At 38.2% G+C, this 17,536-nt stretch overlaps 1 protein-coding gene across 4 annotated transcripts in view; it reads left to right on the top strand.

Annotated features, from left to right (window-relative positions):
* LOC129274897 (dynein axonemal heavy chain 2-like) overlaps window positions 1-17,536 on the top strand; it is a 49,216-nt gene that overhangs the window by 5,683 nt on the left and 25,997 nt on the right. For 2 of the 4 annotated variants that reach the window (XM_064108299.1, XM_064108301.1), the window contains 15 exons: window positions 300-377; window positions 2,151-2,404; window positions 2,943-3,015; window positions 3,842-3,984; window positions 4,166-4,433; window positions 7,384-7,557; window positions 7,933-8,090; window positions 9,385-9,588; window positions 10,270-10,440; window positions 12,596-12,691; window positions 13,466-13,611; window positions 13,758-14,031; window positions 15,349-15,471; window positions 16,151-16,450; window positions 16,715-16,916. In XM_064108299.1, the coding sequence (XP_063964369.1) occupies window positions 300-377; window positions 2,151-2,404; window positions 2,943-3,015; window positions 3,842-3,984; window positions 4,166-4,433; window positions 7,384-7,557; window positions 7,933-8,090; window positions 9,385-9,588; window positions 10,270-10,440; window positions 12,596-12,691; window positions 13,466-13,611; window positions 13,758-14,031; window positions 15,349-15,471; window positions 16,151-16,450; window positions 16,715-16,916 (2,664 nt within the window). Of the gene's footprint in view, window positions 1-296; window positions 378-2,150; window positions 2,405-2,942; window positions 3,016-3,841; window positions 3,985-4,165; window positions 4,434-7,383; window positions 7,558-7,932; window positions 8,091-9,384; window positions 9,589-10,269; window positions 10,441-12,595; window positions 12,692-13,465; window positions 13,612-13,757; window positions 14,032-15,348; window positions 15,472-16,150; window positions 16,451-16,714; window positions 16,917-17,536 lie in introns of all 4 variants that reach the window. The other 2 variants (XM_064108298.1, XM_064108300.1) reach the window with 1 other exon arrangement.

Genomic DNA, 17,536 nt, shown 5'->3' with positions numbered 1-17,536 from the left:
ACTCCATTTGCAATTCCAGCTTATTCAGTATGAGTGCATTTTAAAAGATATTTTCAATTAAAGAATTTTTTCAACTTTGATGTGATTGAGAATGGAATTGATATTTTAGACACCCTGCCCCCCCCCCCCATCGCTCTTTTTCTTTAAAAAGTGCTGCCGCTTCATTGTACTCTCACCACGCTCTTCATCTGTACAGTATATGCCTTCTAAATTTATACTCAACATATAACTCCTTCACTCATTATATAACCCCATCTCTCATTTTTTCCTCCATTCATGCATGTGTGCTATTAAAGCAGTGAGCTCATTGGATGTGCCTCTCGATTTGAAAGTCGAGCCTACCAGTACCCCCGCCCCGGTACCAGCAATAGTTAAGGGTGAGCTATATCCATTACCCCTGTAGTCTTCCATTTTGTAGTATATCGTATTGGTATGGAGACTGTTCTAGTATTTGTATGATACTTGAGGCATCATTGGGTCAAGTGATTTCAGTTGAGTTTCTATTTTTATATTCAAATGCATGTACATTATTATGTCAATGAGGTCACGAGGGTTGAAGTATGTGAAATGGAAGTTGATTTTATAAAAAAAAAAAAACCTGACCCATTGTGTAATCTACAGTATTCAAACATCTTTGTTCATTTGAATATCTCCCTCCCTAATAGGTATAGGCAACAGCATGCCCATGCACATTAGACAGTACTCTGTTCACTTCAAACGGACCTGTTTCATAAAGAGTTGAAACTGTTCTATCTTCGTCATTATGGCAACTACCATGGTAACAGGGCTCAGCAGCCAATTAAAATCAAGGTTACCATGATGGTAATTGATTGCCATAATGGCAAAGTTACAACAGTTGCAACTCTTTTAATATGAAATGGGCCCCAGGTCTTTTTGAATTTGTTAGCAAGCTAAAACAAACCCCAAGAAAATATATGAATTTGTAGAGTGGTTCCCTTCTAAATATGGAAATGATTTTTCTTTTTGTTTGTTTTGTTATTCAAACATGAAAATGTGAATATATTATGGCACTATGGGTAAGGTGTAGACAGGGGGGGGGGGGGTTCTACACTTCACCTTCTCCTTTGCATAGTCTTTACTCTTTTTCCTTTTACCTTTTCACCAATATGCACGCATGTATTACTTCTTCAAGTTGAACCTTGAATCCTCATGTAAAACCATATACACCTGTCCATTTTTGCATGAAATGCTTGCGTCGTGTTCTTCACTTTCCTATATTGCCCATCAATGGTATCAGTGTATATATTCAAATGATATGCAGTATTAATTTGTTGCAGTGAAGTGTCGCTGTCTGCTACAGTATCTTAACGACTCACGAGGGCACCAAACACTTTCAAAATCAATGCCACTCATGACAAAAACCAGTGGTGCCCTAAGTCGGGATTATCCAGGGGACCTGTAATAAAAGCTTAGCAATCGATGTTAAGGTTGATTTCTACAAATGATTGCAGTGCATGATCAATCGTACAAAATGGCCCCACGATCAATTGCTAAACTTCTTGTTACAGGGTCCCTAGCTACATGTACATGTATGTACCCTTTGATTCTTTATCACGAAAATGGTGCTCACTAGTAGGTCTATTCTGTCATGTGTGTGTGTGTAACTACACTTTCCTTTAGGGAGCACAGATCAGGGGAAACATATTACAGGTTCTTGGGGCGATTTCACCATTGAAATGCTAAAAAACAGCCTCCAAAAGTCCCCATTCTCTGCAAGATTAAAGCTTAACCCATGTTGCAGATTTAGGCAATCGTTTGTGAAAAGTAGCCCCTTTTCATTTAAAAAAAAGAATAAAATTGTGGCATATGTTTTTGAGATGAAAAGTTACAGTGTCGCTTGCATTCAATAGGAAAAAAATTATTGGAATTGGCACACTTGCTTTATAGTGCCTTAGCAAAAGTCTGACTGGAATCTTTCACACAGGAATCTTGCAATCTTTACATTCATCACACACGAAACAATTTGGATTGCAGGAAAATTGCTGTGAAATACGCATGGTCATTTTATCATTGGATTCTTTACTTTTACTCTGGCTCTGAAAAAGCCCTAATATGTAAGTTTATATTCTCTCAAACCAATTAAAATTCTAACTTTGTGGTCAATAATTCCTGAAAATGGTTTCTTGTAGACTTAGCACCAGACTCGGAAACCTCCCAGTCCCCGAAGACATTCCAGCCCTGCCCCCCTCCAAGGATCAAGACCCTGCAGCCGACGCCCCCCTCCCAGCCGATGGTGCCCCCTGCCATCAAGAAGGACGGGGAGGAGAGCAAGACGAGGGTGGGACTGAAGCGAGGGGTGACGTTCAAACCAGGATTGATCCACACCGACGCTAACGAGGAGGAGCAGGATGTCTTCAAGGGACCATTGATTGAGATGAGTCGGGTGAGTGATGCTGCATCATGTGATTGGTCACATGATCTTATAAGAGTCATGTGACATATTAGAGTCAAGTCATGTCCAAATAAATGTATACAGGTTTCTGCTGCAATATTGTGTGTGACCAATTAAGAGCTACCGGTAATTCCTCAAATGAATATACTCTAAAACACAGATATAATAGAATTTGATTGAATGAATGCAAAACTAAAATTAACAAAATAATACATTATTAAATAAATGATTTCGTGAGAAAATAAATTGATATTTAAAAAAAAATTAATGAGTGAGCGAATGAATGAAGGGATGAATGAATGAATGAATGAATATGTGAATAAAGAAATATATGACTTTATGACAGAAAATAGATGTGGGAATAAGAATAATTGTACAAGTAAATCATGTTATAGATGTACAAATATAAAACTAAAGGTCTTCAGTAGATATAATCATATATACTCTCTCCATTCATGTACATTGCTCCTTTGCCCCTGTTCATTTCTCCTACATGTATTCTTAACTCGATTTTTTTTTTCTTCTTCAGCTGAAAGATCCAGAAGAAGATTTATGTGCAATAATATTTGCAAAATTTGTTCCTGGAATTGGAAAAGAAGGAAGTAAGTAATGTGTAATCTATATGTAACCCTTCATACTTCATTTCTCTTTGAAAAAAAAAAAATCACATTATGCCTACTGTGAATTTCATACCTGTTTTGGTGAGCCCATTTTTCTTATCATTATTGCACATGTACATAATTTATCTTGCAAAACAGAAAAAAGAATTCTGGTACAGTGTAGTTATTTGTGTATGTACATTTGCAAGAATTTATTATTGTTTCTTGAAATCATAGTGTGATCTTCTTGCATTTCACTGAAAAAATAATGTTATGCCACAAAGATTGTATGGAGTATGATAGACCAAATATATTACTCCTGCTAGGTGAGAGCCATGTTCTGTATTTTCTTTCTCATTAGTGTTATTTGTCTCCATGAAATTGTTTAATATGCCTGGATCATATGATTTATTTTCCTACCGTTTATGCACTATTATGGCCCATTTGCTTGGGATTACCCTCAGATTTCTGATTAAATAGAACCAATATTGCTCTCTTTTTCATCATGTCTACTTATAATCGTGCCACAAACCCACTCCCCCCCCCCCCCGTTCCCTCATTCTTTTTTAAAAGAACTTGAGAAAAAAAAAGAAAACACAAGAAGAAAAGAGAAACAATGAAAAATAAAATACATCTAGAAATAGATTAAGTAAAAAAAAAATGAAATTAAAATGAGATGAATGAGATTAAAAAGTGAAATTAAAGAAATACATATAAAAAATAAACAATCAAAAGTATTTTTTAAAGCAGGAAAAAGGTAAAGCTACAGGTAGGGCAAACCCAAAGATGTTTTTTTTTATTATCATTTACCTGTGCTATCCATGATCAGACTATGTGGAGTACACTGAGCCCAAGATACAAGCTGGTCTGGAGTCCTGTCTCGCTCAGTACAATGCAACAGCCCAACAGAAAATGGAACTTGTCTTCTTTACAGAATCCATCCGACATATCGCCAGGCTGACTAGAGTACTCGTAAGTAGTATTTGTCTCTTGATTAATTTCTTTCAACATTTCTGATGAAACAAGGACGCATATGAATGTAGAAACACAAACATATGCAAAATCAATAAAAGAAATGGAATCCTTATGTTAAATGTAAATGTCTTCTACATGTATCTTCAATTAACATTTATTGTCTGTTTGTCTTTCCAAGGGTTCTGAGAATGCCAACGCCTTGTTGATAGGCATGACCAACGGCACTGGACGTTCTTCCCTCACGCACCTCGCCTCTTACATGGCCCGTTGTAAGCTCTATACCCCTCAGCTGACGAGGGATCCTGTTGAGAATAGACGAAGGCTGCGGAACCAGATGAAGCGAGCCAGCAAAACGGCCGGACTGGTTGGGAGACCGGCTGTCCTGCTGGTCAAGGAGGAGATAGGACCAGAAGCCATGGAGGATTTGTGCTGCATGATAAAGGAAGGTGAGTTGGTTTGCATTCATTTGCAGGTATATATATTTGTTTTCATTTACATGTTGGTGCAATATCAGGTGCACAATCATTTGCATTGAAAATCGTAAGCTTTTAAAGTTTGAAATAGTAACATTGATTAGTACCTGGGGCCCGTTTCATAAAGAGTTACAACTGTTGTAACTTTACCATTCTGGCAACTACCTAGGCAACAGGGCTCAGCAGCCAATCAAAATCAAGGTTACCATGATTGTAGTTGCCATAATGGCAGTTTCAACAGTTGTAACTCTTTATGAAACGGGCCCCTGATCTTTGGTATATTTTAATGTGCATGTAGCGTGCAAACTCAATGAATATTTGTGAAATGATTGTTACTGTGAATATTTGCGAAGTAAACTTAGCTCCATGAAATTTCTTTAGTGATCACAGGGTTTCACTCAAACAAGAAATGTGTTTATGATGATGTAACTTAAACTTTTAATATTCTTACTTTTTGAGAAATGCTGATTGTCAAATCACCTTCGTTTGTGAGTTTATGATCAGCATTTGAGGAATGTAGTGACTATGTTTTGAACTTTGCCTGTAACAAAGAATAATTCTAGCGTAGAGCAGGACGCATATATATGTACAACTTATTTGTACACCTTGCATCTTTTATTTCATCATATTTATTTTATTGAAATAGATAAAGATACAGTCATATACTTCCAGACAGAAGCTACTGTTTATTTATTTCCATCTTGTGTTGGAAGTTATATACAGGTCATGTTTTCAATTTTTAAAGTAGAACTATATTGAAAATCGTAAAAATGGAGAATCATACATGTATATCAAATTAAAGGAGAAAATAAGGAGAACACGATGGTGTAAATCATTTATCATGGAGACCGATGGAACTCAGTTAATTGATAGTTTAAAGTTCTCTCTCTGAATGCTTCAAACACGCAGAATTACATCCGCGAAGTTGGGGATTTTTTATGACGTCACTTTCTGTACGAGAGGCGTGATTGGCTCTCCAACGTGAAGCTCCACTTGCATGCAAAACCTGTTGCGAGGGTACGTTTTCTCCACATTGTCACTGAATACTTCGATCCCGAAATGAAAGAAAACCCAGAATTTTATCTAGATTTGGATTTTCAAATTGGTGATTATGAAGATGAAGAGAATGATGATGAAGTTTCTAGCTCTAGAAAAACAAAGTGACGTGGATAGAGGTATACATTAGGGGAATTACGCCGGTGATTATGAGTCGGACAATTCAACTTGCATGCCGATTCGTTACCAACACATGCAGCTGATAGCTGCTCCGCGGGTCAAATCCATGAAAATGAATTCCATCACGACCACATCCAGACAGAGTCTCTTTCTTCTATCAACAACATAATGAGAATGAAAATAATGATATAACTGTACTTACAAACAAGTGAATATATCCAAACCTAGGCTGAAGGTAAATCAACTCAAGGAATAACAGCAGACGATATGCACCGACGATGAATTTCACGTGGCTGGGAGATTGTCACTCGTTCTGTTAGATAAAATTTCTATCTCATTATTTTGACTACACTGTACATTACGAAACTTGGAGAATTAGTATTCTACATAAAAATTAAGTAACACCTGGTACTATTTTTTGAATTACGATAAAACCTTTTTGAAGCAAAGAAAATGAGGTAAATTAAAATTAGATATAAAAGATCATCCGCCTAGCTCGCATTCGATTGTAAACAATCAGCAAGGCGAGCACATAGAGTTGGATAAAGCTACGCTCCAACTCTATGGGCGAGCAAGCCACTGAACTGAAAATATGTATTTTCAGTTCAGTGGAGCAAGCTGGCCATGTGCTTTTGATTGTTTGTTTACAATCGCATGCGGCTAAGTGGATGATCCTTTATATCTTATTTTAATTTACCTCAATTTCTTTGCTTCAAAAATATTTTATCGTAATTCAAAAAATAGTACCAGGTGTTACTTAATTTTTATGTAGAATACTAATTATCCGAGTTTCGTAATTTAGTCAAAATAATGAGATATAAATTTTATCTAACAGAACGAGTGACAATCTATTCCAGCCACGTGAAATTCATCGTCGGTGCATATCGTCTGCTGCTATTCCTTGAGTTGATTTACCTTCAGCCTAGGTTCGGATATATTCACTTATTTGTAAGTACAGTTATTTTATTATTTTCCTTCTCATTATGTTGTTGATAGAGGAAAGAGACTCTGTCTGGATGTGGTCATGCTGCATGGAATTCATTTTCATGGATTTGACCCGCGGTGCAGCTAGCAGCTGCATGCGTTGGTAGCGAATCGGCTTGCAAGTTTAATTGTCTTACTCATCATCACCGGCGTAATTCCCTTAATTTACCACCATCCACGTCACTTTGTTTTTCTAGAGTTAGAAACTTTATCATCATTCTCTTCATCTTCATAATCATCAATTTGAAAATCCAAATCTAGATAAATTTCTGGGTTTTCTTTCATTTCATGATCGAAGTATTCAGTGTCAGTGTGGAGAAAACGTACCCTCGCAACAGGGTTTGCATGCAAGTGGAGCTTGACGTGGGAGAGCCAATCACGCCTCTCGTACAGACAGTGACGTCCTCAAATTCGAGTCAATTCAGAGACCGATGCGAGGCATATTTCGGAGAGGCATTTTAGCGCTTTTTAATTGGCGATTTCCACCTTATGTATTATTTTCGTTATTTTTGAATGACCTAATGGTAATCCTCACATCATTACCTTTCCACTGATATATAATAAGGCCATATTCATAATCAATATATTTCTCCTTTAAAGTAATTTTATGTTATGTTATGTTATACTGCTAGCTTCATAATTGAAGAATTATCTTGCTTTCTTTGTATATGTTTATATATTTTTTGTACATTGTAAAGCACATTAACTGGTATGCGCTTCATGAATATTTTCTATTATCATCATTGTATCTTTTAATTTGTAGGGACATGTCCTGACCTGTTTACGGGTGAGGAGCTCGAGTCCTTTGCCTCTCAGATGCTGACGGGGGCCAAGGTCGTCCCAGGGCAGAGGAACCAGCGTCTTGAGATGGCCCAAGAGAGATTACTGAGGACCATCATGAAGAATCTCCATGTGGTGGTCTGCATGGATTGTCAAGGTAGGTTGGTGGTGTTTATCTGCATTTACTACTCTCCACCCAGGTGTAGTAAATGAACATGCGATAGGAATGAGCACCTGGTAAGAAGGAATTCTTTGAATGCTTGAATGCCCGATCAGAGTGGCCGAGCTATGGCCTGGTTGTCGGCATGGATTGTAGAGGGAGGTTGGTGATATTTATCTGCATTTGCTACTCTCCACCCAGGTGTAGTATAAGAGCACCTCATAGGAATGAATCATAAAGGTGACACCCCCCAGTTGAGTAAGGGTTTAAGTATGCAGGCATTGAATGACAGGAATGAATCCTGTCAGGCCCCATTTAGTGCAGCACAGTGTGGATAAATCCCTTGCTTATCATTGTCTCCATCTTCTCCAGATCACAACTTGACCAGTCTTACAGATCGGCTGAAGAGGTATCCCGTTCTACTGACCAGCCACTGTGTGGACAGCTATCTCCCATGGACTCAGGAGGGACTAGCAAGAGTAGCGCAGCATTGGCTCAAGGTTCCTACCAGAGATGCTTACACTGACAAGGTATGGTATCTGACCCAATGAACCCTGTCTAGATAAAGATGTTGCACAAGACAATAACTCAAGCATTATTTTTGCCAGAGTTTTAAAATAAGTAATAATAATAATAATAGTCAGTTATTGTATAGCGCATAACACATTATTAATAACGTCTCTATGCACTTCCAAAGGACTTGGATATTAAATGTCAAAGGCATAATTTCGTTTGCCAGAGTTTTTTTTTTCTTATTTGCCAGAGTTTGTTTTAGGCATAAGTTTTATGGAACAAGCCCAAGGGAAGACAATTTCTGTCTCTATGGACTGGTTGTCTTTGTGTATGTGATCTAATGAGTAGTAGAATTGTAGGAAATCTAAAAATGAGTCCTTAGATATCTGATGTTCAGGCCGTGATTTTACCTTCAATATTTTGAAGGTAAGGCCACTTATTTTATTGGTTATATTTTTATATTACAGCATAATTGGTAAAAATTAAAGGAGAATGAAACTCTTGGAGCAAGTTAGCTTTTGTGAAAGCAGAAAGATAAAAAAATAAGATCAACAAAAGTTTGAGTAAAATAGGACTAGCAATAAAAGAGTTATGAGCATTTGAATGTCGAGATCACTAATGCTATGGAGATCCTCCCATTGGCAATGCGACCAAGATCTGTGATGTCACACACGTACAACTCTCCCATTTGGACACTGAAAATATACCCCAAAACATTTCTTTTTGCTCATTCTAATCATATGACAAACGATTCATCAATGATATAATGTTGTGAAACCTCTGTACTTGTCATCTCATAAAGAGAACACCTCACCTTGTGATAGACTCTATAAAAGTGAGAATATAAGTGAAATAAGTACTAAAGTAATGAGGGAGTTGTACGTGTGTGATATCACAGATCTTGGTCGCATTGCCGATGGGAGGATCTACATGGCACTAGTGATCTCAATATTCAAATGCTCATAACTTTCTTATTATTCATTCAATCTTCCTCAAACTTTCAACAATGTGTTCCTTTGATTTTTCTCTTTGATATGGATTCAGCTGGTTTCAAGGGTTTCATTCTCCTTTAAGAAGGACACATTAAATCTGCAAGGACAGTGACAGGGGATTCTAGGCCATGGCCTCGGTGGCCTTGGACTAACTCAACCCCTGGATCTTTAAAGACAAGTTGTCACTAAAGCATTTCAATTTCCTCTACAGGATTTTGTGCCAACCTACATGTATGACCTGATAATAAGGCCAAAGGCTTCTCATTAACTGTTTCAATGTGATAGAATGTTGTTGTTGTTTTTTAAACATTTTTCTCAGCGTATCGTACTCCCTTGGCCCTCGCACTTTCAAGACCCAGGAGTAGAAGCTCTTTGCCAGGCCATGGCCTATGTGCACACCACTGCCGCGGCTACTACGGAGAGGCTCTACGTCAAACCGTTCAAATTCTTCACTCCAAGCAACTATCTGGATTTCTTGGATCTTTTCAAGAATCTAACATACAAAATCACCAAAGAGGAAAGGGTAAGATATTTTTTTTCATTTTATTTGTGACCTGCCGCCCCAAAACCGACAGTAAGTTGCCCAAAATGAATTTCAAAATTTTTACCGAGTATGAAAAAGCACATCCTTTAAAAGGATATATCAGAATTGATCAATGGTAACCTACACGAGCACTTGATTGAATGCAGAAGAAACTCAGCTAGGGCTTAGAGAAAATTGCCTATTCGTCTATTGCCAACTCGTCCGCACATCACATGGTCTATAAAATTCATTTAGTCTAAAGCCATTCCGTCCATCAACATTACGTCTAACACCCATTTAGTCCAATAACCATTTGGTCCAGTCATCACTTCGTCTAATCACCATTCTGTCTATGTCCATTTCGTCTCATAACCAGTTGGTCTAATAACAATTTTTTCATTCATTCCGCTGGATTAACATTTAGTCCAATTAGACTGAATGGTATATGGACTGAATGGGTATTGGACCAACTGGTTATTAGTTGAAATGGTGAGTGGAAGAAATGGCAATTAGACCCTGACGATAGAGGACAAGCTGATGGTGGACCAAAATATAGTAGCTGAGTTGGTAATTGGACGAATTTGCATTAGACCGATTGAAAATACTCGAAGAAAACAAAAGTTTAGGGTTCACAACACTTCCATGTAACGACTTTGATTTAACTCCATAACCTTTTTGCAGGCAAATGTGAAGAAGTATGAGCAGGCTTTAGAGAAGGTGAATGAGGCGTTTTCCAGCATATCTGATTATCACGGTGAGATCACGACCCTCAATCCAGAGTACCAGATGGCTAAACAACGCACGGAACAGATCCTAGAAGAGGTTCACGAGTGTGAGCAAATTTTTGCCGATGTAAGTAAATAAACCTCTCTTAGGAGGGGTTACCAGAAAACATTTGCAATCAGTTGCAAATATTTTCTGGCCATTTTTGTCTCACCTGCATAGCAGAGTGAGACTATAGGCGCCGCTTTTCCGACGGCGACGGCGGCGGCGACGGCGGCGGCGGCGGCGACGGCGGCGTCAACACCAAATCTTAACCTGAGGTTAAGTTTTTGAAATGACAGCCTAACTTAGAAAGTATATGGACCTAGTTCATGAAACTTGGCCATAAGGTTAATCAAGTATTACTGAACATCCTGCCTGAGTTTCATGTCACATGACCAAGGTCAAAGGTCATTTAGGGTCAATGAACTTAGACCATGTTGGGGGAATCAACATCAAAATCTTAACCTAAGGTTAAGTTTTTGAAATGTCATCATAACTTAGAAAATATATGGACCTAGTTCATGAAACTTATACATAAGGTTAATCAAGTATCACTGAACATCCTGCATGAGTTTCACGTCACATGACCAAGGTCAAAGGTCATTTAGGGTCAATGAACTTTGGCCGAATTGGGGGTATCTGTTGAATTACCATCATAACTTTGAAAGTTTATGGATCTGATTCATGAAACTTGGACATAATAGTAATCAAGTATTACTGAACATCCTGTGCAAGTTTCAGGTCACATGATCAAGGTCAAAGGTCATTTAGGGTCAATGAACTTTGGCCAAATTGGGGTATTTGTTGAATTACAGCCATAAATTTGAAAGTGTGTTGGTCTAGTTCATAAAACTTGGACATAATAGTAATCAAGTATCACTGAACATCCTGTGCGAGTTTCAGGTCACATGATCAAGGTCAAAGGTCATGTAAGGTCAAAGAACTTTGGCCACGTTGGGGGTATTTGTTGAATTGCCATCATATCTCTATAAGTGTATTGGTCTAGTTCATAAAACGTGGAAATAAGAGTAACCAAGTATCACTGAACATCTTGTGCGAGTTATAGTAGTTTTCAAAATCAGCACTGCTGCTATATTGAATCGCGTGATGCAGGTGAGACGGCCAGAGGCATTCCACTTGTTCAACTGATAGATCACATTTAGGTGTAGCAAATCAGGGCCCCATTTTACAAAGAGTTACGATTGATCCGATCAATCTCAAGTGGAAATCCATCAATGTCATAATTTTTTCTTTTGGAAATTTGCTCAATGTCCTTTGAAAACAAAGAGAAGCATACTGAATTGTCAAGAAACCAGTGAATGTATGAATATATGTCATTTCTAGAAAATATTCTGGAGAAAAATTGTATTTTTGATGTTGACGTTGCTGGCTTTCCATAGTTGCGATTGATCGGATCGATGCAACTCATAGTAAGACGGGCCCCTGATTACATTCCTTGTTTCAAGAAGGAGCTAAGCAATCAGTCGTAAATTTGTGATTAATTGCAAGATGTGATTGATTCAGGGACTTCAAATGGACTTGAAATTGATCGCACGTTTCTTGCAACACTCCATAACACTTAACAGTGTACTAATAATCAATGTAAAAATTGTACATTATATATACAGACCTGCCAACCAGTACGATTTAGCCGTATTTAGTATGTTTTTGCAACCAAAATACGGCAGTACGTTTTTTCTTTGAAAAATACGTTTTTTTGTTTAAAAAAAAAAAAAAATCGTAATTTATTGAGAAAAATAATCTCTATATATCTCTATTTCATAAAACTTACACAAATATGGTTATTAGATCAATGTAATTTCAGGTAACTTATTTTTTTTTCAATCATTTTGTTAAAACCAGGGTGAAGATATACACTTGTTTTAATGTTTTTTTTTTTTCATCTGCAAGAGCAGTGCGCATTTTAGCTTGCATGCAGCTTGAGCGCCGCGATGAGCGAGTACGCCAAGCATTTTATTATGAAATGCACTTTTTGGGGAAAAATACAGTTTTTTTATCACAGAATACAGTTTTTCATTCCCAGAGGTTGGCAGGTCTGCATATTTATCTCACACGGTAAAAATACTGATTTTTTTCTTCAAAATACTGATTTTGGGGGATAAGAATACTGAAAATGCAAAATACAACTTGGCAGCTCTGTATATACAGTATGGTTGATGTATTGGTCTTACAATTGGTCTATGACCTGATTTTGGAAACTGTTTGTCATCTGTGTCTGTAGGCAAGGGGTAATTGTACCGAGGATGAAAGGGACATTCTGGCGTTGCAGGAACCGCTGAACGATATGAAGAAAGAAGCGCAGGCGGAGCTGGATAAGGTAAGATGATTGCCTTGAATAGTGATTTGGTTAATTTTCATTGAAAACCTTTTTCTTCTACATGTATCTTGAAGTGTACTAAAGGATGGATTTCACTCTGTCTTCTGCTGCTTTCACATCAAGGTACTGCCACTGAACCTTGATGTGAAAGCAGTATTTGAGTTGGTTTAGATGGAAGCAAAACAATTGAAAGAAATATATTGATGGAGGTTTGAAGCTCAAGATATGATCAACAGTTTTGAAAAATCTGTGTGAGCTAGGCAAGCTTAAAAGTCAACAATGATGATTAATGATCAATATTGTAAATTACTAAATTGGATTATTTTTAATAACTCACCAGTTTTTCCATAGTATGTGTTTTGCTCTTATGCATGTCATTTTAATTCTTGTATATATTATATTGTATATGTTTTTATGCTAAGTAAAAAAATAAATTGAACTGAAATGCTCTACATAACCTAATACATGTACCGTGATCTGGGACTGTTCCAAAAAATATATACAAGATTGAAAATCTAATTTAAATTCTCTTTTGCTTGTGGTATGTAATGCATAATCACATTGGTCTGCGACTGGACCAATTGGTTATTAGACAAAATGGTGAGTGGACAAAATAGCAAGTACAATATGTGGAGAGTGGAGGAACTAATGGTAGACCAAATGATAGAAGACGAGTAGGTAATTGGACAAACTGGCATTAGACTTATTGAAAATAACCCTTTATGCATAACTCACACATGTAGTCACTGTTAAATCTCTGTGAAACATCCCCAGGTGAATCCAGTGTATGAAGCAGCACTCCATGCCTTGCGGAGCCTGGACAAGGCCGCACTGAATGAGCTACGTACCTTCCATGCTCCACCAGCCAAGGTCATCAACGTCATCAATGCTGTATGCCTCATGTTCAGACAGCCGATGGAGTAAGTCTTTTCTTGACCTTCATACACTTTTTTCTTCCTGATTGCAATCTCGAGCCCTCAACGTCTGTGTTTTGGGGGAAATTTGTGTGTCTTTGTAGAGTGATTTTTATCCATAAATAAATGCTATTATACTATCATTGATACAGCTGGTCCAACGGCAAGGTCCTCATCAACCGCAAGAACTTCTTCCAGGAGCTGGAGTTCTACGACAAAACCTCCATCCCCACCGACATCTTCCACAAGCTGAACATCCTCTTCATCCAGGACCCGACCTTTGACCCCGAGGTCATCAAGACGGCCAGCGTCGCGGCCAGCTCTCTGTGCATGTGGGTGCACGCCGTCTACGCCTACGCCGTCATCCATCGCAACATGAGACCGAAGCTGCAAGGCGTTGAGGAAGCAGAGGCCAAAGTTCAAGAGGTCAGATCCTTTTTAGTTCTTGAATTCTGGACAGGGTTGGGTATGAGACAGTTGCAGATGTGACATAGGGGGATTTGCAAATAAATATTTGCATTCAATTACAAGTGTTCCCTAGCAAATTTACTGATGATAAATCAATTTTTCTATAATAATAATAATCCGCTTTTATATAGCGCTTAATACATTGGAAGGACGTGTCTAAGCGCTTTACAGATATAATAGCAAATCATTTTGAATCTCTTGTTTCAAATTGTAGACCAGCCATTGAGTGTAGATTTAGCAATTAATTGCCAGATTTATGATTGATTTTTTTACCCCAAAATCACTTGCAATCGATTTTATTTTTCTTGCAGTACCCCATTAGACAAGAATGCCATTTTTCAGGCCAATCAACTTATTTTCCAGCCACAGAAAACACACTTTTGGGTACATTATGCCTCATTCCAGTTGATTTTCAGCTTTCATTGTAATCTTAAGTGGCCTCCCAGCAGAGGCACAAACAGAAACAATGTCCATTTGTACTTTTTTAAATGATGCTTTGATTTGAATACTGATGCGTGAAGTAATGAAGTAGGGCATATACTTTGATTGAGTACGAGGAGACAAGGTTACTTCATTATGCAACTGATAGTCACATGACCAGAAAATGATCAAGATTATTTTGCATTAGATATTGATCCCAGTTATACCTAAAAATGCCATCTTGTCGTTCTTTGTAGAACAGTGTTTTACTACTGAGGGGCTACCATAGGTGGTTTCAGACCGCCTCGAAGTTCGCTAGTTCCAGGTATTCTCTGATCGGGAAATTTACCCCGATCAGAAAATACCAGGTATTTTGGCGGTGTGAAAGCAAACTACGCGTAATATCCCCGAAAGAAAATACCCGATAAATAGTAGGTACTTGGCGAAATTACGAGAACTTTCGCGGGGATTTTTCCAAGGTCGTGGGTATTTTGGCGGTCTGAAAGCAAATTACGGGAACTTTTAGCCCAGCGTGTCGTTGGGTGCGGCGCCGTGCATGGGTTGCTGCTGGGCTAGTGATTTTGAATTTCGCGCCTTGCTGCTTATCAGACCATACTGCGCATGCTCGTAACTTCAGGAACTTATCCCGAAGGGTATGTTTCAGGGCGGTGTGAATGCAGGAATAATTAATGGGTATTTTTCAGCCTAAAAAAGTTCTCGTAATTTAACGGGGATTCTTGTGATCGAGGCGGTTTGAAACCACCCCATGTTGATAAATCCAGAATTCATGAATGAATACAGCTGCATTGATTGTTTTATATTTTCCTTCTTCATTTATGCTAATCTTTATTCCAGGCACAAGGTCACCTTGGTAGCAAGCGTGTGAAGGCACAGGATATGAAAGGTCTTCTAGAACAGAAACGCAAGGAATACCAAGAGAGTATCAGACAGGTCAAGCTTTATGAGAAGAAAATTCAGGTCAGTCTCTGTAGTTCTTATCCTTAATTTGATCCCTTTCGTCGTATTTTCTTTTAAAATCTTACAGTGCCGATGTCACTATTATATGTGAGAACTGAGCAATGCATTATGTGCTATAATCATACATTGATACATATAGATTAATTTATGATTTATATTAATTTGCATATTGTTTGATTTAATATTGAATGGCATTGCAGTGTAAGGAGAAAGTCACAATTTGAAATGAAATTAGAGAACTTCTTTTATTTAATTTAGCAACTAATTCCTTACATGTAGCTGTGTTATATCCATTTTATCATGTTCTTTTTGTTTAACTATGAGAGGTTTGAAAATGAAAATGGTTAACAATTTGAGGAGTGAGAGCTGATTAATTTCAATCTTAGAAAAGTCAAGTACATCTACATGCATAACAATTATGTCACATTTGAAAAGCACATAATACATGTACTTGTAATTGTAGGCATTGTGGTGATGTTGCTTCAGCTGACGTTTTTGATGGTTCTAATAAAAAAATAAGGCCGATATGACAGCACTCCAAATTCAAGATCTCATAAAAAGTTGCCAAAAGGTACTGGATACCAATAGTCAATTGACTTCTTATAACATTTAGCTTACAGAAGGAACTATTACATTTAGTTTAAGAGAAATATTTTGTATTGTTTGATTCCCCGACCAGGCCATTGAAGCGAAGATCAAGGCAGCATCCGATCTGATGGACAACATGGAGGAACAGCACCAGAGCTGGAAGGAGAGCCTGGACCTGTCCAACAACCACCTCAAGACTGCTCCAGGGGACTCCCTCCTGGCAGCAGCCTGTACCACCTACATGGGCCCAATCGATGAGACCACGAGGGCCCTGGTGCTTGCTGATTGGCTGCATGCCTGCAGGAACGGGAGGTACCAAGTCGGAGCGGGGAGGGCCAGCGCGATGAGCGGGATGGAGAATTTATTGGCAGCGAGTCCTGCCCTGAATGCGGTATGAAACGATGTTCGATATCATTTGAAGTGATTGAATGAATTATAAAGTGTGTATGATAGGCATCAGTTCTTATTATGATAATCCTGAGGAAAATTAGCCTTAAGTTCCATGCAAACTTAGCCATGGAAAAAAAAGATTTATGGGGAGTTGGATGCGGCTCAGAATAGCCAACAAATTCTTTGGGTGGTGTTGTTTTGAGTTGCTGGCAATAATGAATTATAGCTGTCTGTGTTTACTTCCTCTTTCTCTTTCTTCTTCAAGGTTCAAGAGGTCAATGCTGATACGGCCCAGGGAATCCTCCCTGATGACGAGAGCCCTTCAGCAGAAGTTGATCTTCCTGCGCAGCTGTCGGTCATCGACGAGGACAATGACGATGGCAGCCGTGGTTCAACATCAAGGAGAGATCAGCCAGAGTCGGAGATAAACCCCGCCGTTCCCATCAGGCAGAATTTCACTGTCGAAGGTTAGCGTCAAGATACGTAATGCAATTAGGAAATAGGTTGAACCAATCATTTTGACATTTTGACATTTTATTTCAAGGAAACAATCTTCAAATACCTCAAGATTCCTTCATGTGTTTCAGCAGTGGGTTTTTGAGGGAACGTTATTCACATGACAAATCCGGTTAACCTAATGATATCGAGTTAGTTTAGGAATGGTTCAGAATTCGGTATAATCTTTAAACATTTGAAATATCTTGACCCCGTAGGAGATAATGATCGTAAAGTGAAGATATATCAAGAAAACCTATTTGAGCAGTTTTACTGACATGTACAGGCAAATAGTATTCCCCATTGAAACATGTGTTACGGGAACCGTTCTATAAGAAGTAACCTGTTTATAGAGACCAGATTTCTTGCCTTACTGGGGTGGTCCTAATGGACAGCTTTGACCGTAAATGTATGATGAAGATGTACATGTACTTTATCATCATCATCATCATCATGTATTTGCATTTCATCATCATCATCGTCATTATTATGAACAACAACAATCATCATCACCACCACCACCATTATCATCATCACCATCAACATCACCACCATCCTCATCATTAGCTCCTGCTGCATCATCATTATCAAT

The sequence above is a fragment of the Lytechinus pictus genome, chromosome 13, assembly GCF_037042905.1.
Source record: "Lytechinus pictus isolate F3 Inbred chromosome 13, Lp3.0, whole genome shotgun sequence".
NCBI classification, from domain to species: Eukaryota; Metazoa; Echinodermata; class Echinoidea; order Temnopleuroida; family Toxopneustidae; genus Lytechinus; species Lytechinus pictus.
The sequence above is the reverse complement of the archived record's forward strand: the minus strand, read 5'-3'. Positions and strand labels throughout refer to the sequence as shown.